This window comes from Mandrillus leucophaeus, unplaced genomic scaffold (assembly GCF_000951045.1).
Source record: "Mandrillus leucophaeus isolate KB7577 unplaced genomic scaffold, Mleu.le_1.0 Scaffold21, whole genome shotgun sequence".
NCBI classification, from domain to species: Eukaryota; Metazoa; Chordata; class Mammalia; order Primates; family Cercopithecidae; genus Mandrillus; species Mandrillus leucophaeus.
In genome coordinates this window covers 665,641-688,007 of record NW_012102143.1, presented here as the reverse complement: position 1 = coordinate 688,007, position 22,367 = coordinate 665,641, and the positions used below count along the sequence as shown (strand labels likewise).

General features: G+C 44.9%; 1 protein-coding gene across 1 annotated transcript in view; it reads right to left on the bottom strand.

Annotated features, from left to right (window-relative positions):
* DIS3L2 (DIS3 like 3'-5' exoribonuclease 2) overlaps window positions 1-22,367 on the bottom strand; it is a 389,257-nt gene that overhangs the window by 64,202 nt on the left and 302,688 nt on the right. Inside the window, exon 13 of the mRNA XM_011980219.1 lies at window positions 10,241-10,474. Coding sequence (XP_011835609.1) covers window positions 10,241-10,474 — 234 coding nt within the window. The remainder of the gene's footprint in view (window positions 1-10,240; window positions 10,475-22,367) is intronic.

Here is a 22,367-nt window from a genome sequence, read left to right as displayed (position 1 = left end):
GGTATAAAGAAGTATCACGGGAACCCTAGGAAGGAGGGGTGGATGGGCTGGCCCTGCCTAGGAAAAAACAAATGCGAACTTCTCTGCAGCAGGATTTGGAGTTTCAATCTTCAGCTTCAAAAGGTGAACTGAGAAGGTCACAGGGTGAAGGTGGAGGAGTAGGGTGGGGGTAGGACTTTCCTTATCTATAAGAAATGAGCCTGAATATAGGCAAGCAGAAAGAACCAGAAGGCAAGTGAAATGCTTCTAGAAGTGGGGTGGGAGTCAATTTTGCTTTCAGAGTTCTGAGCATCTGCACTGGTTGTTCTGACCAAGAACAGAAGCATTAGCCACTGGTCCTCACCAGTAGACCCTGCACTGGAAGGGCACCTAGCAGTGAAGGTCACACAAGGGCCATCCCCAGTCCCAGTCTGATAGAGGGCATGGTTCTCTCTGTCTCTGGCTACTTTCTCCTCTCACTAATCACTCCAGTTTCTTTTTACATTAACTACTTCTGGGCTGTTCTGTTAGACTGCCTTCAAACCCAAATTATCAGTAAAAGATGGAATAATCTCAGTCTGATAGGTGTGACTATTTCTCAGTGGGTTCAGAACTCAGAGGAGAGAGAAGTGAGGGGATAAATCCCTTACCTCTCACAGCATGGGTACTCCATACCTTTCAGCTCCCTTTCCCTTTCATCACAGTGGCTCATGGCTTCACCCTCCAAACTGGCCTTCTTTCCCTAATTCCATCCCATGGAATAACCATCAGGTTTGCAATTCTGTCAGCCCTGTTTCAAGAGACTGTGCCCTTGCTTTTATCTTATTGGTGTTTTTTAAGGTACATACAGTTCTTCACAAATTGCTGAAGCAGCTTGAGGGTAGAAAGTTGTCTTCTGCTGCCTAAGGCTCCTTCACAGAACTGCGAGCAGTATTTGTAACACACAGGAAGCATCCCTCCTGTGCTGGTCGGATATCACCTCTAAGTCTGTTTTTTTTTTAACAACTTCCAGAATAATGCAACCTGTATTCCTTCTAATTTTTGAAAATTATGAGTAAATGACCAGGTGACTTGCCTACAGGGAGAGGGAGCACATGAAGAGGTCAGGGTTACAATAACGAGCCACTCAACAGAATTAATCTGACACTTAAAGACACATATTAGTTTTTATGCATTCGTGAACAAGCCAGAAATAGTGGCCAGCACACGTAAGTGGTTGTAATTAGTGTTGCTTATATATAATTAGGTCAAGTTTTCAAGTTTGTCTATTGTTCATGCCTTGGGATACATAACCATGGATTGTTTTCCTTGATTCCATAAAGTGTATTAACTAAATCAATCTCTGTCTCTTCCTCTTTCTCAAAGGGGAGATTCCAATACCCGCGACGGCTGAAATTCACGCTCCCAGGTTCTCCCTGAAGCTGAGGGATGCAGCTTGTTCCACCCTTCGCTGCTTCCTCCTCCCACTCTCTTCCACGGAGGCTGTCCTAGATAGCCTGGGTGCTGAACAGCTAAGAGAACACACATTCTTGGCTGTGGATTTACTTTATAAATGAGATAAATAAATTTAAATGAAAAATTTGCTAATATTATTATTATAAAACTGGTAACTGGGAAAACGTACGAAGCTAATATTCTTCAAGCCTCGCTGATTCTAGAACTATCTCCACGGTTGAAGTAATAAGCCGTCAATGTTTAAATGGAAGCCTTGAACTTCTGGCAGAAGCCTTCCTGTAATGTTTGTTACTGCTCTCAAGAGAAGTGTAGCAATTCTTAGGGGAGCATAGATTATATAGAGCGATTCTGTTTTCAATTGGATTTCCTTATAATTATTCACGTCAGATCAACTCAAACAATGCCCGAGAGGTAATACACACAGGAGGTAAGAGAAAAGACTAGTGAAGTTACAAATGTTCTCTGAGGATCTGAGAATGCAACAACAGTTCCCAGCACCATTTCAAACACAATGGGTTTCTTTAAGGATTCCAATGAGAGGAAAGGACCTTCGTTTGGGGCAGGGGTCATTCCCCAGTCTCAACGTTATCAAGAGTTTAGCAAGATACTTTCAACCACCTCTTTCGGTTGTTTTAAATTTTAGGACCCTTGTAAGTACTTTTTAAAATAAGTAACACAATGTGAAGTGTCTGTGACACACTGAGCTCTTCGTAGAGAACAGCTCATGAAAATAAACAAAATATGAAAGATGAAGGAATAATCTAAGACCACAACCACTGGGATATCTCAGAGACCTAGACACCTGAGAGACAGGGACAGAGAGAGAGAGAGACAGAGAGTGCGAGAGCGAGAGAGAGCGCGAGACCGAGAGAGAGCGCTCCATGCAGGCAGAGAACTCCTGACAGATGTTTCCATCTAAGATACCCTGATTCAATGCTACTGAAAGAGTATAAAATTGGTACAACCTCTCAGGAAGGGAATGTGGCAATATGTTTCAGGTTTCTTAAATATATCCATATCCTTGACGCTGTCATCCCAGTTCTAAGACTGTCCTAAGAAAATAATCAGAGATCAGGTCAAAGATTTATGAACACAGATGGCCATGGTACTATTACTTGTAGTACCAAAAAAATCAGAATCTAATCAAAATATTCAAAATTGGGGAGTGGCTGAATGTTTAAGAGTATATTCATATGACAGAATATTATGTAGGCATTATAATGTTTTAGAAGATTTTTTAATGACATAGGAAAAACTCATTACATAATATTAAAGAGCAGAATATAAATAAAAACTATACATATGTTATGCTAGCCACCCTTCCCTCCTGCTATGAAGCAGTAAGGAGCAAATGCACAAGGAATTATATCAAAATATTAACCATGGTTATTTCTGGGTGATGGAACTATAGGTGATTATGATTTCTTCTTTATATTCCTGTATTTTCTAAAATTTCTAACACGAGAACATATTACTTTTATGATAAAGCTTCCTTCTAAAGAAAGAATTCGGGATCAGAGAGGCCTAGTTATGGAAATGATTGTCTCTCTTCTCGACCTCCACCCTGCTGCTGTTCCCTGGTGGTATACAGTACTACCACGTGCCTAAACTGGAAACCTGATTCCCTGATCCCTAGCCTTTGATCCTGCCTCTCCCTTCCCCATCTAATCAAGAGAGTCAATTTGCCACAGGCTTATCGATTTTCCTTCCTCTCTTGGGTCTATCATTTTCTCTCACCCCACGGTCCCTACCTCAAGTCAGGCCCTCATCATTTCTCTCTTGGATTATAAACTTCCTCTATTCTATTCATTTTCAGGATGCTCTTTCTAAAACCCAGTTCTGGTCATGTCACTTACATATTTAAAATCATTCCATAGCTGCCCTGGCTCATTCCTACAGGCTCCAAGGCCTAGCCTGTGTCTCCTCTAGCTCCTCTCTCTCTCCGCACTCTACACCATACACCCTGGAACAATCTGCCATTTCTCATCCCTCCAATGCTTGCACCAGCAGTTTGCTTGCCTTTGCAGCCTGGCTAGACCCTCAAGTCTTTTAGAAGGCCTAGTGCCCCATTACCTCTGCTGGAAAATCTTCCCTGAACCCCTGAGACTGAGCTGGTCCTCTCCAAGAGAGCTCACTGTACTCTCGGCAGAGTTCTGTCACATCACTTTACATTTTCTGTGTGGCCTGCTGGCTCTCTCATTATTTTCCTATATTATTTATAGAAAAGCTCTACGACTAAGAAAACAGAATGATTCTACAAATATACTCAACCCTATGATCAATAGCTTCCTTGTGTGTTTAAGTGACAACATAAATAATAAGACCAAGGAAGAGCCAGACAGGATAAATGTACCCATCCTTCTTACCTTGGATCAAATATACTGTACAAATTAAACAGCAGAGCTGGAATGCTCATTTCTTGAAAGAGACTGTATTGGAGAGAAGGAACAGAAACAGATTCAATGAAACATACTGCTACATTTGGCAATGGGGGCAGTGTGGGGGAGAAATGCTATACAGTTTCCTTAGAGCTCCATTTTGCCATGAGCAGTCCCCACCTTCAGCACACCTACAAGAGGCAGAGCCAGCATCCCTGAAAGTGTGCTTGGGTGGGATGGAGACCTGACTGTGAAGAGCTGCTGAGCTTGCAGAAGTGGGAAATGAGAACCCCTGCTCCTTTTGCTTCAGGCTAATTAAAGCGACCTGCCTGTAAATGGAATAAGGGAACTGATGCTAAACTGATTCATTCCTCTACTCCCCGCCTCCAATTGGACTGGATAGGCATGGTACTAATCAAAGGAATAATTTACCTAATTGCATGAAGCCATCCTGAGAGTTAACTTAGCACAACTGCTCTCCATTACCCATCACTGTGAAGTGATGATGAGCTGCTAAAAGCTCATTGGATAGCAGGGCTGAATTGCTAGCTGGCTGTTTAAGAAGAGGTCAGCAAAGTATGGACCACAGGCCAAACCTGCTTTTGTGTGACCCATGCGCTAAGACTGGTTTATGCTTTTTTTTTTGAGACGGAGTCTCGCTCTGTCGCCCAGGGTGGAGTGCAGTGGCGCGATCTCGGCTCACTGCAAGCTCCGCCTCCCGGTTCACGCCATTCTCCTGCCTCAGTCTCCCGAGTAACAGGGACTACAGGCACCCACCATCACGCCTGGCTAATTTTTTGTATTTTTAGTAGAGACGGGGTTTCACTGTGTTAGCCAGGATGGTTTCCATCTCCTGACCTCGTGATCCACCCACCTCGGCCTCCCAAAGTGCTGGAATTACAGGTGTGAGTCACCGCGCCCGGCCTGGTTTATGCATTTTTAAACGGCTGAAAAATAATCAAAGGAAGAACAATATTTTGTGATGTGTGAAAACCATACAAAATTCAAATCTCGGTGTTCTTAAAGTTTTGTTGCAACACAGCCACATTTATCCATTTAAAGCAACACTGGTGTTTTCACATTACAACAGCAGAGTTGAGTAGCAGAGACAGAGACTGCATGGCCCACAAAGCCTAATCTATTTACTATCTGGTCCTTTACAGAAAATATCTGCCAATCCCTGCCTTAAAGGCTGGGCCAGGTCAAGGTCATACATAACAGCATTCTACTGCAGCTTGGGTCCCAGGGTATTTAAAAATAATTTCCATTAACAAAGCTATCTTTATAATGAAGTCCACTCAAAGAAACTTCCTGCAGTTTGGGTTTCAAAATTGTGCCAAGTAGGATTCATATAAGATGCAGTTGTGAAGCTCGTGAAGTTTAATTTGCCTAGGAAGATGGTAACATCAGGTTTTCTCCACCACTACTTCAACTTCCTCTGAATTCCCAAAGTCAGTGACCCAGAAGGAACTGCTCACATCCCCTAATCACCTGTCAGGGGACCCATGATGGAGCACAGCTTCCTGCAAACCTCATGCTTATTTTACATGGAAGCCCTCAAACAGAGTGGCTTCTGGGTCCTGCCACCTGACTGATGAGGAAGAGGCTAGAGAGAGAGCCCCAGCAGGCAGTAGGTGTAGCTTCCTAAAATCAATCAATATTCCCAAGACACTTTCATAATGGGATTCTTCTGGCCCCTGCCACCCTCCCTTGGTATCTTTTCTGAATGCCATGGCTGAGAAGCCTGAGGCCTTGTCTTCACATTATAGTCAGGCCTAAGTGGGAAGGTGCCTGAGAACAGGCTTTGTGTCCCAATAAACAGAAGTGCCAGGGGACTCTGTGACCCCCACCTGCAAAGTCTGTTAGTTTGGCCTGAATCACTGAGCAAGATCCAGGCAGACAGCAAACTTCCAACAGCTCCGCCTCTCCCAAAGCTCAAGATTTGGATATGATTATAAACCATTATGATTCCTTTTACTACCAACATAAAAAAGTCTGGGCCCCTGTTATGGGAGCTCCCTTTTCAGAAACGAGAGACATATGTTATAAATAAACAAAATAAAACAAACATCTATGTTAAGTCCAAGAATTAATTTAGCAGCAGAAAACACAGAGACAGAAAAAACCACCTGGAAGGGGTATTACTCAACCCATCCAACCAAAAAGCACAAGAATGCATGTGGCATCTGCATTTGCTTTCCAAGCAGTGAAACAAATGAGTCATTTCATGTACCTAGAACCTCTTTAGAACTAGGTTGAACTGTAGGTAAGGGAGACATTTGGAGCAGGTAATCCTACCCAGAAGGCAGTGCTTCCCTATCTGTTTCCCATCACAGCTCTAGGATATGAACTAGTATATACATACGCTAATATATGACAGCACACTAGGGTAGACAAGACTGCTAGTAGGTGGCCCTCATGGAACTGGAGCCAGACTAGGTGGCCCTGAGGGCTGAGGCTCACTATCTCAGACATGGGCTAAGCAGCTCCGGTCTAAGCCGCCAACTGCAAATACACAGTGGTCAAGATGCTCGACGGTTCTGAGGCTATGACTTCGGAACTAGTAGGTCCCTAACTCAACAATCAATCACCATACTAGTGCCGTATACTCAGCTCCCATTCATTCTGAAGGTCATCATGGTAAACTGACTTCTTGGAAAGGTGAAACTTGTGGTTTACACACTTATTCTGAACCTAAGGGCATGATGTGTAAATAAATCGTACCCCCTCGCACAGACTCATCTCTACTTGAGGCTAGTTTAAATGGATTTTTTTTTTTTTAAAGGACTGCCACCAAAAGCACGGACATAGTGGTCTGAGGCAAACAAAGCATCAGAGAACAATTCTGAACAGTAGGCTACTCAAAAAAGCACCAAGGAAAAATGGATTTTTGTGAGGGCAAGGCAGGCAGTAGGGGCAGGAGAACAAATGCAGTGACTTCTGAATAGGGCCATTTAGCTGATTTATAAATGACCTCACCAGAGTCCTTTGCTGTGGGAGATTGATGTGCTCCTCCTTCCAAAGCTGGGGTCCATCACCTTGTTTTCGGGGGAACCAAGGAATCAACTCCAAGGGTGCAAAGCCCTTATTTTCAAACCTTAATTAACTGGAACCTAATTAGGACTTTGGAGGCTTTTCTTTCCACTTAAAAGGAAAATGTTTTTCTCTCTCAAGTCAGCGTGGTGTAAATGAAGGCAAAGGGAACACAGGGTGATTTGGATTTCTTGCATATAAGCAACTCACTTAACCTTTAGGAGCTTCAGCTCTCTAACTGATAAATTGAGAGGGCCAATGAGACAGATATCCAAAGCCATTTTCAGCAATAAAACTCTGATTCTGAGACATGCCAACAGATCTTTAACAATAATCTGAGATCATTCTTCTATTTTGACAATTATACCCCATCCTCATATGAGCTGGGATCACCTGACGGTCTTCTATAGTTTTTAGAGTATTTCATACATTTAATTCAACTGAACTTTGCAACAAACTGGTGGGGTGAGGTCTCTAAAACGTTATGACAGAAACTTTCCTGTGATGTGCTTCAGTAGCCATTGGCTGGTTATTCTAGAAGTTAGAAAAAGAAGGGAATCAAACAGAGGCGACAAACCCATCACCAGATGTTTTAATTTATATAGATGTATATGCATTCATTAATTTTTTTTAAAATGTAAGGCTTTCAAAAAGGGAATGCTAACCAGATTTCTACTAGTCTTTTCTGAATAAACTACACTTGCAATTCACTGTTCATACTTTATCATTTGGTTTCTTTTTTTTTTTTTTTTGAGACGGAGTCTCGCTCTCTCACCCAGGCTGGAGTGCAGTGGCCGGATCTCAGCTCACTGCAAGCTCCGCCTCCCGGGTTTACGCCATTCTCCTGCCTCAGCTTCCCGAGTAGCTGGGCCGGATAGTTTTTTGTATATTTTAGTAGAGACGGGGTTTCACTGTGTTAGCCAGGATGGTCTTGATCTCCTGACCTCGTGATCCGCCTGTCTCGGCCTCCCAAAGTGCTGGGATTACAGGCTTGAGCCACCGCGCCCGGCCTATCATTTGGTTTCTTTAAAAATAATGAGAATTTAGACATTTATGAAGCAATCTGAATACAGAATGCTTGCTGGATTTTATAATTATCCCCTGTTTTACAACTGAATTTTTAAAGACTTATCCTTATCCAGGTCTTTCCAAAACATTTAACTTAGTTTTTTATAAAAACAACAGCTTCTTTTTTATGTTAGTATTTGATCAGTTTCCCTGATATTTAGTTAAACTGCATAATTACAACACTACAGCTGGCCTAGCCAGGTTTGAGAATACATATACCACTCCCCTGGTAGGGGCCAAGGGAGAAGGCAGTACTAGACAGCCGGTGCCACCTGCTGCATCACTGATCACTGTGTTTTACAGAGGGAAGGATGACCACTGGCTGAGATATTGTGGGGATGGACTAGAGCTGGGGGAGGGAGGTCATGGATAGAGAGACAGATTTTGGCTCGTTAGCATCCAGTTAGTAGTTAGATTCACAAGAGGTCACTCAGGGTGGGAGTATGGATGGAGAAAGAATAAAGTGGGGGTAGATCCCAGGGAATGAATGCCAACCCTAAAGTGGTGAGCACAAGAGGCATCTTGCAAAGGGGGCCAGCAGGACATTACTGGAGATGTACAAAGAGAAACAGAGAACCAGGAGGTGGGTTTCAAAGGGCCTGGTGTAGGTCAGAAGTCTAAGAAGCAAGAACTGTAAAGTGTCCTTGGACTTGACAATCAGCCAGCCACCTGTAAATGAGAACTGGAGTGTGTTTACACTCCCATGAACGATTTCTTAAAGGAAGGAAAGTAGGTATTCTGTAATCCCCTATGCCTTTAGTTTCTCTTCCACCACGTCTGCTGTCTTCTTCAGCGTCCGCTCTGCCTCCTGTCTCCCTGTCAGTATTCTCACATAGACAGGGCTGCTCAGGCTGCCTGAGCCCAGGTCGGGGAAGGAGGAGCAGGAGAACTCCAGAGGCTACCCTGACTCTGCCACGCACAGGCAGGACAGGTCATCCACTGGTCCGGAGGGCAGCCACTTCTTCCTAGGCCCAGGGCAGAATCTCTTTGCAATGCCTGCTAAGAAGCATTTGTGCAAGGCTATTGCAAAAGGTAGGATAAAATCAGAACTTCAATCAGAGGGCTTTACAAGGCCTTTCAGATTTCTCCCAGCTGACAGGCTTAGGGAAAGAAGTCTGCATTAGGCAGTCTGGTGAACAGTTCCACATTCCTACCCACCTCATTTCAGACACATGGAAACTTTCCAGAGCACACACAACAAGCAAGGAAGGAGAGCTTGGGTAAGAAATATAAATGAAGGAGAAAAAAGTCCATAATACAAAACACAGTCTCTGCTCTGTAATATACTGACAAACAATGAAGAAAGAAATCCTGGATCCTAATAGTTACTGACTCTCAGACATGGAAATTCAAGCAGGTTTAAGTGACAGCTGCCTAAGTCCCAGAGGGCTGCCAGCATGGCTGTGAGATTTCAGTTATCAATAACAATCCAGGCCAATGTTTTCTTCAATAGCCAATGTTCTACAGCAGGGGTCCCCAACTGCCAGGCCACAGGCCATACTGGTCCATGACCTGTTAGGAACCGGGCCGCACAGCAAGAGGTGAGCGGTGGGTGAGTATGACCACCTGAGCTCCGCCTCCTGTCAGATCAGTGGCGGCATTAGATTCTCATAGGAGCTCAAACTCAATTGTGAACTGTGCATGCAAGGGATCTAGGCTGCACACTCCTTATGAGAATCTAATGCCTGATGATCTGAAGTGGAAGTTTCATCCTGAAACCATCCCCCACCCCGGTCTATGGAAAAACTGTCTTCCACGAAACTGGTCCCTGGTGCCCAAAACAACAGGACCGCTGTTCTACAGTCTCCTCAGTTCTCTGCTTCTTCAGATATTAATCTGGAATTTGTTAACAAATAACTCTTTTGGGAGATGAGGTATAAGAAGAAATACTTTTTTTCCAAGCCTTCGTATCAGATACTGGTCAGCTGCCTCCTAAATTTCCATGCCTCCTATTCTTGCCTCCATTAAAGAACAGATTTGAGTAGAGACCTGAGGTGAGGATCACAGACTGGACACAGCCTTACCAGGGAAGACCAGCTGGGGGTTTTGGTCAGAGCCACCCACACAGACCCACTCTTTGCCTTGGCTCATGTCATTAGGCCTTGTGTACCTGTGGAATCATACAAAATACAGAATATTCTGCATAATATCCTGTATTTGGAGAGTGAATGGAAGTTAGTTCCTGCCGGCCTCAGAGAACAAGATTTTAGTGTGGTGACTGGGCAAGGAGAAGGAAGGAAGAGTCTAGCCTGCCAAGCTGCCCTCATCCATGCTGGGTTCAGGCACGAGTCAAATCTGTTGGCTGCACTAAAAAAACATGTACTGACCTGATCCAAACGAAGTGCGCCGTCCGCAAAGCGCTGCTGGCGTAATTGCTTGGCAATTTGGTGGAGATTCAAGACGGCCTGGTGTACCTCCTCGCTGCTATGCTCTGGGGAAATGGGGGGCAGCTCTTTCGCAGGGATTTTCTCAGTTGGGCTTTCAATCATGCTCTGTGCATGCTCGTAGCTAAGTTTGGTACAGGAGCAGATGATGGTCCGGCCAAACCATTCATCAAGGATCTGCAAACATGGACAGATTGTGAGGCAATTGTGAGGACCAATTTTTTCAGGTTTTTCTTCCTTCAACCATTCATCCATACACATTCAACAAAGATTTACTGAGCACTGACTGTGTGCTTGGAATGGTGGCAGGTTCGGGCTAGGCACCCAGATGAATCAGCATGGAAACTGCTGCCCTCAGGGAGCTTAGTTTCCACCCGGCGTGGAATTAATCCAATGGGCAATGGACGCCTATGAACGGTCCCCAAGGACACCAGTGGCACAGATAAGGCATGCTGGAGGCTTTTTCATTAGTTTCGGTGAGTGGGCATCAATGTTGACACTGAGGGGAGTAGAGGAGAGAGCTGCCAACAATGTGGCAGACAGGGACTCTGCGGGCTTGGGAACAGCTCAGATGTGGGGTGAGGGAGAAGGGGAAGGCGGGGCCACTGACAGAAAGAGGATGTCGACACTGAGGGGAGTAGAGGAGAGAGCTGCCAGTAATGTGGCAGACAGGGACTCTGCAGACTTGGGAACAGCTCGGATGTGGGGTGAGGGAGAAGGGGAAGGCAGGGCCACTGACAGAAAGAGGGAACACAGGTGGAGAAGCAGGATGGGGCTAGAAAGAGAAAACCCATTCTGACTGTTCCATTTGGGGCACATATGTTGAGACAGAAGTCTAGAACATGCTTCTCAATCTCGGCACTGTTGGGCTGACTAATTCCTTGTATGGCAGGGGGCTGAACTGTGTATTATAAAATGTTCAGCAGTATCCCTGGCCTCTATCCATTGGATGTCAGGAGCACCTCTCCCTACACCAAGTTGATAATCAAAAATGTCTCCAGACATGGCCAAATGTCTTCTGGGGGAAAGCTGGCCCAGGCTGAGAACCCCTGGGCTTGAAGGAGATATATCCAAGTTTAGTGGTGGTGCCAGCTGAACGGTGGGATTACTACTGAGGTGCACTTTATTATTTTTACTTCTCTGTATTTTGTATAACAAATATGTATTACTTTTTAAAAAAGGGCATTAAAACATTTTGGGGACTCCTGGGTCTGAGGTTGAGAGAGAGATGTAGGCGAGGGGATCTGGCAGGCATTCGGATGTGGGCCTGGCCCGTCTGGAGGTGGAAGGATCTATGGAAGAAAGGGCGGTCGGGAGAGGCGGGGCTGCTTGGCCTAACACCTCCTTCATGTTAAGGAGAGAAGAGAAGCCAGGGAATGAAAACAGTAGGAAAACAAGGGAGCTGAGAGAGACAGGACAAAACCCAGGAATGTCCCCCGTTAGGAAAAGCAGGAGAAAAGAGCTTTAAGAAAGGGGACTCAAAGGCAACACGGGACACTCAGAGAGCCATTGCTATTAGACAGGCATTGTTCACACTCTCCATATGGCAACTATTTAATTCTCATAACAACACGATGAGGTAGGAATTATGCTATCCTCTTCTTCAGCTGAGGAAACCAAGGCATAGAGAAATTAAGGAATTTGCCCAAGGTTACACTGCTAGAGACTGGCAAAACTGGGAACTGAACCCAAGCAGTCCAGCCCTAGACTCTCTCTAAACCACAAGTGTATGTCCAATGCCACTTGGATGTCAAGGAGGAGAAAACAAAGACAAGCTCCTGGCATTGAGCATTTGCTGGTTGGTGGTATTTAGGAAGGCTGTTTTAGGAAAATATAGGACAGAGGCAGAGTCACACTGCAAAGGTTTAAGGCATGTACTGCAAATGGATTCCGGAGATGCTGTGAGGAGGGCTTTAGCTCTTCTCACTCCCAGGGCAGCCAGAGCTTCGGCCTCCCATCAGCCTCCTGCACACATCCCCTATGCCACTCAAACAGCTACATCTTCTGTGTGTGACATGTGAAAAAGCCTGGGAAGCACCGGGTTAAGGATAGGTGGAGGCATTGGAAGTGGAGGCAATGCAACCAGTGTGGATGAACACTTCCAAAAGGACGGGAGGGAAGGAGCGCTTTGGAATGAGCAGAACAGAGGGCTGTGTGGCGGTTGTAGGGTAAAGAAGAGAAGTCAGCATTGAAGGAAGATTGAAGACACAAGAGAACAAAAGGGATTTTGGGCCAAGTGGAGGCTATCCATTCCGGACAGAGGAAGCGTGGCCTGGTGGGGAGGAAGGAAGGAAGGAAAGGGGAGGAGACCTTAAGGGGAAGAAGAGGGAAGTGGAGAGCATGACCATCACAGAACCCCAATCTATGTAGTCGAGCATGAGGCAAAGAACAAAGGAGGCTAGGTGGAGTTCGAGGGCCTGAGGAGAATGGAAAAGCTCTGAGATAAATGCGTGGAAAAGGGAGGGAGTGCTAGTCAAGAGTAGAACCTTTTACCTTTTAACCTGAGCTTGCAGACATCCCCCTTGCCTTGCTCTTTAGCAGCCAATCCTTCTGTTCACAACCTCTGAGATAATACTTTCCAAAAAAGCCAACTGAAGAGTCTGTAGGCATTCCCCATGGGGAAGGCCTGAGCCCTGCCCAGGAGTTGTTCACACTACAAAGCCTCCAGGGAATACAGCTTCTGCCCTGGAAGGCTGGAGAGACCACTTTGGTACCCTCACCCTCCCTTAAAGGAAGCATCAATACTCTCGAAAAATGGCAGCCATGGGGTAGAGGAAGAGAATGGTGGCAACCACTCACATTTTTGTCCAGAGCAAAGTCTTATAAGAATCTTGAATCTGTAATCACTGACTTTAACTTTTCTTTAAAAACAATCCTGAAACTATTCTTTCCATATTATTCCAAGAACTACCACTATCCAAAGACATAAGGGATTCAAATAATCTCACAAGTCTTCCACTGTGGCAAGCAGGTCTGAATTTGACTCTCAGGAAGCATGTGTGTGCTGTGGGCAAAAGCAACTGTAGAGTCAATTCCAGGTACCACCTGACAGTCCCAGTGGGGAGGGCCACGTGCAGGTCTCCACAAGAGTCTGAAGAGCCCCTTTTAGGCTCAGCCAGGCTTGTCCTCCTCGCACATCCACATTTCCTGAAGAGCTGCTCCAGCCTCCTCTGGAATGACAGGGCCATGACCTCTTCATTCTTGTGGTCTCAAGGGTTTCCCCTGGTGACTTAGCTTGCTTCCTTTTCTACATTTCGTTCCAAACCCAGTCACTCCTTCTGTGCGTCTACATCGTGCTGTACAGTCTGCCTTCAGCATGTTCAGGAAATGTCAGTTTCAATTCTATTCCACCGTTCTCTTTCACATTTTACAAGTGGTCTGGAGGTTCCCTCCAGCATCCAGGATTCAGGTCACAGGGTCTGCAGCCTCCCAGGGTCTGTGGTCTTTTTCCCAAGTGAATACTCCAGCATAGGGCAACGACTGCACCCTGATCGGGCATCTGTTTTCACATAAACCATGGGTCAAGAACTGCTTTCAAAATCTAGTGAATTTTGGTCAAGCATGGTGGCTCATGCCTGTAATCCCAGCACTTTAAGTCAAGGCAGGTGGACTGCTTGATGTCAGGAGTTTGAGACCAGCCTGGCCAACACAATGAAACCCCGTCTCCACAAAGAAAAAAAAAAAATTAGCCAGGCATGGTTTGGTGCACGCCTGTAATCCCAACTACTCAGAAAGGTGAGGCACGATAATTGCTTGAGTCTGGGAGGTGTTGGTTGCAGTGAGCGGAGATTGTGCCACTGCACTCCAGCTTGGGCAACAGAGTGAGACTCTGTCTCAAAAAAACAAAACAAACAGAAAAAAACTTAGTGAATGCTCCAGGCCCTCTTCCCTGAAATATTTATGCATAAAACTTAGCAGCAAGTTCCATGAGGTTCCCAGACACCCCTGTACCCTGCATGCCCGTGTCTCCTGGCTCTAAGCACATCTCTGTAGCTCCCTCTCACCCCTCTGATTGCTGGCCCTGACGAGGAGCCCCTTGGAATCTTGAGGTATTCCTAAAATTGATTACCTGAGACTTGCCCAAAGCAGCAGCTTGTCACTCTTTACCAAAGCCTGCTCACTGCCCACGGTGGCACTGGCTATCAGTTCATTTGAGCTCCCTTTTTTTTCCTTAATGGGCACCTCTACTTTGTTTCCTTATCAGTCAAGACAGATATCCCTTCCTAACAGCACATAGGAACACTACCAAATTGGAGACTGCAGTGCTGATGATCACTTTCCCATAGCTCTTTTGCTTCACTTCAGTCCTCTTCCTTAATGCCTGCAACCCTGAAAATCCATCCCAACCTTCTCTTTAAATACACGAAGGGCTGAGGTAGAAGCTTGAAGAGCCATCAGGAACTTCCTGCTCAGGGACAGGGACCTCTGGCAGCTGAATCTACTCTGCCTTAACACAATCCAGCGCTTCTGGGAGTCATACCTGACATGTACTGAAAAATGATTAGGCCAGAGAAAGAAGGCCTGAAACCATCCTCTGCAGAAGCCAAGCAGAAAAGAAAGGAGCCTGTTGTCGCCTGACACAGAGAAAGGCAGCAAGAAAGCAAAGATCCAAATAGAGGGGGTCCTCAGAACAGCCAAGCTCACAGTATGGAAGGCAGGCCTCTCTGGATGGAACACCTCATTACTTTCCAATTTGGAAACTGGATTCACATCAATGCCCAGTGCATAACCACAGCCAGTGGCAGAAGACAAAAGGACAGAGTTTTTCATGGAAAAAGTAGAAATGGCAGGGGGAGCTTCAGAAACAAAACCCTTCATACCGAAGATCATGTCTTTCCTCTTTCCTTTCTTTTTTTTTTTTTTTTTTTTGGGATGGAGCCTGGCTATGAAGCCCAGGCTGGAGTGCAGTGGCGCGATCTGGGCTCACTGCAACCTCCGCCTCCCGGGTTCAAGTGATTCTCCTGCCTTAGCCTCCCAAGTAGCTGGGACTACAGGCACGTGCCACCATGCCCGGCTCATTTTTTGTATTTTTAGTAGAGATGGGGTTTCACCATGTTGGCCAGGATGGTCTTGAACTCCAGACCTTGTGATCTGCCCGCTTTCGCCTCCCAAAGTGCTGGGATTACAGGCGTGAGCCACCATACCTGGCCCCTCTTTTCTTTCTTAATCACAGGATTTGGGTCATCTTCTGTAGGCAGGTGAGTTTACTGCACATACTCTGGAATATCACTGTTCAGAATGTCAAGTTAAATACAGTGCCAACACCGACTGAAGGCGTATTACTGGGAAAAACCTACTGAAAAAGGAGTAAATGATTATCTACCGAAGCATCGTAATTCAAGGCCTACCTACTGTACTAAGTAAGACTGGAAGTAGTCTAACACTAGGAGTATTCTTATACCTACTACTTCTAAAATCTCCCAGCACATCTGGGAGGAGTGCATTGTTCAGCCCATTTTACAGTTGAGAAAACAGGCCAGGAACTTGTCAAAAGTCACACAAACTCCTAAGTGGCAGCCAAGACCAGATCCAGTTAAAGACAGACCCAAAATCTAGTGTTACTTTTATTACATTTCAGGTGAAGGTCATAAATTAGACAGAGGCAGATGATGAAGTAAAATAAACCAAGTATGTCTCAAACACATATCAACTTTCTATATTGATACAAAAGTATGACCACCTCCTTTGAAAATTATTCAGTTCCATTCAAATGTATTTTTAAATTTATCCTCTGAAAAATGTCAGCACCTCATTAAGATATATCTCTGGTTGAAAAAACTGCAAGTGGGGTTAATTTATAATCTTAAATAATTAGGTACAAAATCACTTCTGCAGCAGCTCCGGGCTTCTGTATGCAAAATATTTTGTTCAAAAAACATATGAGGAAGAAAGAAACCTTTTCCTGACTGGAACAAAACCAGGCTGTTTGGAGTGATGGTGGGTGGGAGGCAGAGTGGATTTTGGCTGCTTCTTAGAGCTACGAACACAGGGCAATCATCCTTAGTAGGGGCAGCCCTGCAGTGAAAGAAGTCAAAGGTGCCAAGCAGCAAGTGTCTGAAAAGGACTGGGCTGAGAGAGGACGGGCTGGAAGAGAGCAGAGAGAGGCAGGTCATGCCTGTGGTGGAAAGGACGCCAACTTGCTAGGGAAAGTCCTAGCAACTGTAGACGACAGAGACAGTGGGGTGGCTACAGCAAACAAGAGGCTCCTCCACAAGCCCCAGCCCTCGCACTAGTGCCACTATCACCGAGCAAAGCTCAGGCTTCCCCTGAAATAGGAAGAGATGAACACAGTAAGATTAAGGCGTGAATATCTAGACTGAAGCACCATTGCACACAATGCACTTACACCCAGAGGAATGCTCGCTTTCTCTTCACAGGTGGCTCACTGCAACTTCCGCCTCCTAGGTTCAAGCAATTCTCCTGCCTCAGTCTCCCAAGTAGCTGGGACTACAGGCGCCCACCACCATGCCTGGCTAATTTTTGTATTTTTAGTAAAGATGGGGTTTCACCATGTTGGCCAAGCTGGTCTTGAACTCCTCACCTCAGGTAATCTGCCCACTTCAGCCTCCCAAAGTACTGGGATTACAGGTATGAGCCACCACGCCCAGCCAAATATTTGTTTATTTATTTATTCATTCATTTATGTTTTAGAAACAGGGTCTCGATCTGTTCTCCATCTGATCAAGTGATCCTCCTGCCTCAGCCTCCCATGTAGTGGCAAGGCAGAGAGGAATTTTGATGTGGCAAGGGGGACTTCAGCAGTTGAAGTTGGCTAGCCTCTCTGGTTTCCAAGAAGAAGAAATGAAAAGTACTTGGGAAAATGATGGGTCTTAAAGGAAAGAGGAGTGGAAAGCAAGGCTGAGGTTGAGGAACCCAAGAAAAGAGGCTTGGAACCTAGTGACAAAAGGATTCCCAAGTAGCACTAAAGGTTCAGCTGAGAAAGCTCGAACTGGTACACACCATAGTTCTACAATGTCCAATTCTCAGAATGGAATGAGTTAAGCAGGGAGGAAAAGATCTGCTCAGCTACAAGGAAGAGGCAGAGGCTTGAAGGATATGAGAAGATGGCAGGTGGGGAAACTCAACCTTGACAGAGGTCAAGTCCCTGGAGCTGGGGAGAGGGCCTGCAGCACAGCAGAGAGCTCGGTTATACATAAAAGGCAGCTTCTCTCCTGTGAGCAGCAACGCTCCAGGACATGAGAGGAGAGGCTGGTTGCAAGAAGACTCTGGAGTCCATGCATTTCTAGCACAGAAGACAGGCAGAAAAGAATGAGGAAAAAGTTACCATTGTCAGGACGTTTCATCTTTTATTCTGAATGACAGATTGGAAAGTTTTCATGGAGAGACAAGGCTTAAGATTCAGAAGGATCACTCTGACAGCTGTATGCAGAGGAGATGACGTGGGGCAAGGGCAGAGGCTGCAAGGACAGTCAAGAGGCCACTGTATTTGTCAAGGTGAGAGAGCATAGCTTGGACCCAGGTATTAGTGCCAGTAGTTAAGGAAGGGGGCTGATTCTGGAGGCATTCAGAAAGCAAAGAAGCGATGACACACTGGCAGACTGTGTGCTGCACTGGCAGATGCAGCACGAGAGAAAGACCAAAGTCAAGAATCACCCCGTGGTTTTTGACCTAAGTAAATGGCTGAAACAGGTGACTTCCATAGTACACGCTGGGTCCTGACTAATCCTATACAGCACACAGCAGGGATGTCACAGGAGATGCAAACTGAGGAGAGCTAATCAATTGTGAAACCCTTCTTTTATTTTTCTGATCTTTGGCCCTAAGATTCTAAGGTTCTAAGGTCTAAGGACTTAGTTACTAAGTCAGAGAATAAGGCGCTCACAACCAACATGTGAGAAATATGCTAAAAATAAATTATTCAGCGTTTATTGACCTAAAAGCCTGAGCACTAGCTTAATGAATGCATACATGTCCAAGATTTTCTTGTGAGTGTTTAAAAAAAAATTTAGTGGGCGTTAAGAAAACGTTGGAACAGTCTTTCTATAGCTGACCACGCCTGCTCCAGAAAGTAAGCCATTCCAATAGACTAAGGAAAAATACACAGCTTTCTCCACTTCAACTCCAGGTGAGACTGGTGGCTACACAGCAGCTATGGCATGATGCTGCTGGCCCCGCTCTGGCTCCTTCTGAGTCCAAGCCTTTACGCCAAGACAAGTCACCACTGCTTGCAAAACCAGCCTCAGACTTTGGCCACACAGGCTTCAGAGACCCTCCTCTTCATCACTGGGTTCTTGATGCAGGGCTACCCCTTGCCCGTTGGCCTTCTCTGGCTCCCTGAACCTCCCATCTGGTTCCGAACTTTGCTCCCCCGGCCCTTGCTAAACTCAAGCTTTCCTTGCCAGTGTCTTGAAGAAGCACCATCCCTTGGATGTAAGTCTGGAATCTGACCTCTCATTTCATGCATCTTGACTGTGGGTAAGAGATACTCATCCCAGGACTAACCAACCAGGTCTACCTCTCATGTGGTTGCTTGGTCCGGGTAGCGTGTTTGGATAACCATAGTACAAGGAGTGTGGTTAGTGGGCTTTGCCCTACAACCCTGTGTCTAGTCCAAACTCTCATTACTTCCGATCTGGCTTGGTTTGCACTGAGGCCCACAGCCCCTCCTGGATCCTGTGCCTACTTCACACCTGCTCTCTAGTCCCTAATGCCAGCGGCCTGGGCACCAGACACTACCTCCAACAGAAACCCCAGAGGCCAACTGAGTTACAGTTTGCCACTTTCTAGTGCTTCTTTTATGACCCTCATATTTTAGAAGCTCATTAGATTGGGCAGCTTTTTATTTCTTGGGTCTGACCTTGGCAGGCATAATTCAGACTCAAAGTTCTTTTCTGTTGACTCAAGTTAGCTTTCTTCTATGGGCTTTTATTTTCTGTTTAGTTAAACTTTCACAAAAATAAGCATTTATAAAAATATAAAAGCTACACATTTTCAAAAAACATTAGAAAATACAAAAAAGTAGAAAAAATTACTCATAGTTTTACTATCCAAACATAACCACTATTGGCATTCTATTTTATTTCCTACTGTCTTTTTCCATTCATTTTTTCCCCTATGCATGCTCCCACCCCCACCAAAATATGATTGCTGGCATACTGTCCTCATAATTCCTTGTTTTCGGATAGCGTTTGCCTCTTAAATCTTAAAAAAATCTTTAAAAGGGTCCTTTTTTTAAATGAACCAATATTTAAGAGCCATAAAAACCAAATATAATGTGTAGAACTCATTTTGATCCCAATTCAGGCAAATCTATGGGAGAAAGCAAGGAAATCTATTATGGACTGGGTTTAGAATGACACCTAGGCATTAGTAGTCAGTTAGGTGTGCTGATGGCATTGTGCTATGTAAGAAAATGTCCAAAATTTTTACAGCTTCATACTGAAATATGTCTGAGCAAAATGACATGTCTGTGGTTTGTTTCAAAATACTTTGACAGTGAAAAAAAGTCTTGATAGTAGTTGAATCTGGGAGGTGGGGAGGATGGGTTTATAGTGCCCTTTACTTTCATGTATGTTTGAAATTTTTCACAATAAAAATATTAAAGTATACGTAGTTCAAATAGTTTTAAAGTCTTGTTATGAAAAAAAGCAGCCCCCTGTCTCTCTCTGTTACTTCCCAAGAGTAACTACTTTAACCTCTTCTAAAAGAGTATTTGGGTATTAACTTTCTATATAACCTGTCTGCTACTTCCTGATTTTTTTTTTTTTTTTTTTGGTGTTATTTGCAAACTTTTCACTACAGAAGATAATTTATTTTTCCTTCCATACACACTCCCTCCCCCACCATGCCCACATAACTATTCAAGTCCTTAATCCTCCTAATACATGACAATGATCAGAATTCATTTTGTCACTCTACTATTATGGTTACATAAATACTAAGTGTTACTTTTCTATACGACTTTTTATTCTCACTGGAATTAATAACTGTCTTTTTATCGGCTTGATTTCTCTGTGTGCTATATATATTAATCTACTCCAAACCTTCCACCAACTATTCATTTGGTTCTCAAGGTATGGACCATGTACCCCTAGGAATCCCTGAGACCCTTCCAGGAGTCCAGGAGGTCAAAACTATTTTCATAATAATACTAAGGCAGTGTTTGTCCTTTCCACATGCTGACATTTACACTGGTGGCACAAAAGCCCTCGTGGGTAAAGCGGCTGCCTTGGTGCAAATCCGACAATGGCACCCAGCGCATCTGTGGCTACTGCACTCCAATACCTCATACTTGTATCGAACAACTGAATGCTCTGACCAGAGGAGTAAAGATTATTAATTTTATGATGTCTCAACCCTTGATTGCTAGTCTTTTTCACTTTTGCTGCATGTAGAAGCACGCTGGTGGTCTTGAGGAAAAGCATTTACATAACTGAGTCGTGAACTGATTGCTCATTTTATGGAGCACCATTTTCACCTGAAGGAACAACTGACACACAAACTATAGTTATTTAGACTCGGGTATTTTGGGGAGAGTGAGCACACACTCTGGTGTCTGTTTTGTTTTTGTTTGTTTGTTTTTTTTTGTCCACACGCGGTCTCACTATGTTGCCCAGGCTGTGCGATTCTCTTGCCTCAGCCTCCCAAAGTGCTGGGATTACGGGCATGAGCCACAGTGCCCAGCCCCGCCCCCCACCTTTTTTTTTTGAGGTAGAATCTTACTCCTATTGCCCAGGCTGGAGTGCAGTGGCGTGATCATGGCTCACTGCAGGCTCGATTTCCCAGGCTTAGGTGATCCTCCCACCTGAACCTCCTGAGTAGCTGGGACTACAGGCGCATGCCACCACACCTGGTTAATTTTTGTATTTTTAGTAGAGACAGGGTTTCAATATGTTGCCCAAGCTGATCTCGAACTCCTGGGGTCAAGCAATCTGCCCACTTCAGCCTCCCAAAGTGTTGGGACTACAGGTGTTAGCCACTGTGCCTGGTGCAACCAACTTCTGAGAAACTATTAAAGTCTGGTGTAGTACAAAAATGAATAGCCACAATTATCTGAAAAAGTTATTAAAACGCTCCTTTCTTTTCCAGCTACATATCTACATATCAACCAAAACAACTGATTCCAACAGACAGAATGTAGAAGCCCATGAGAGGATCCAACTTAGCGTCTTCTTTTTTCTTTTTCAGATGGAGTTTCGCTCTTATTGCCCAGGCTGGAGTGCAATGGCACGATCTCAGATCACCGCAACCTCCGCCTCCTGGGTTCAAGTGATTGTCCTGCCTCAGCCTCCCAAGTGGCTGAGATTATAGGTGCCCGCCACGAGGTCCAGCTAATTTTTGTATTTTTAGTAGAGGTGGGGTTTCACCATGTTGGCCAGGCTGGTCTTGAACTCCTGACCTCAAGTGATCCACCTGCCTCGGCCTGTGAAAGTGCTAGGATAACAGGTGTAAGCTATGGCGCCCGGCGCTTAGCATCTTCTTTAAGACAGACCTGAAGGATAGTGTAGTAGCTTCGACAGGGATACTGACTATCTGGCCCTTTACAGGAAAAGTCTGCCAGCCCTGATCTAAGTGATTCCTTCACTTCTTTCCTGTATTGGATTATTTGTTTCCTGGGTCCCATGTCTTCCTCTTTCTTCATTTACTCCTCCTTCATTTTGGTGAAGCACAACCTCTGGTGGCTTCCTGAGAAAGGGTGTATGAGATGGACATTTTTGTTGAAGCCTTGTATGTCTGGAAAAGCCCTTTCCTACCCTTTTTATCGATAGCTTTGTTGGGTACAGAATTTTGGCATGGAGATCACGGTCCTTCAGAAATTAGAAAGCTTTGCTTCACTGTCATCTAATTTCTAGGGTTGTGGTAGAAAAGTCTGAAGTTATTCTGATTTCTGATTTTATTGTATGTCTTTTCTTTGTCCACAGTGTTCTGAAATTTTATAATGTTGTGTCTTGATGATGTGTCTCTATACCTGTGCTAGGCAGTATGCCCTTTCAATATGGAAAATTATATCTTCCAGGAATGGGGCATTTCCTAAAATTATATTGTTGATCATTTCTTTTCCTCTGTTTACTTTGTTCTCTATTTCTGGAATGGTCATTGAACAGATATT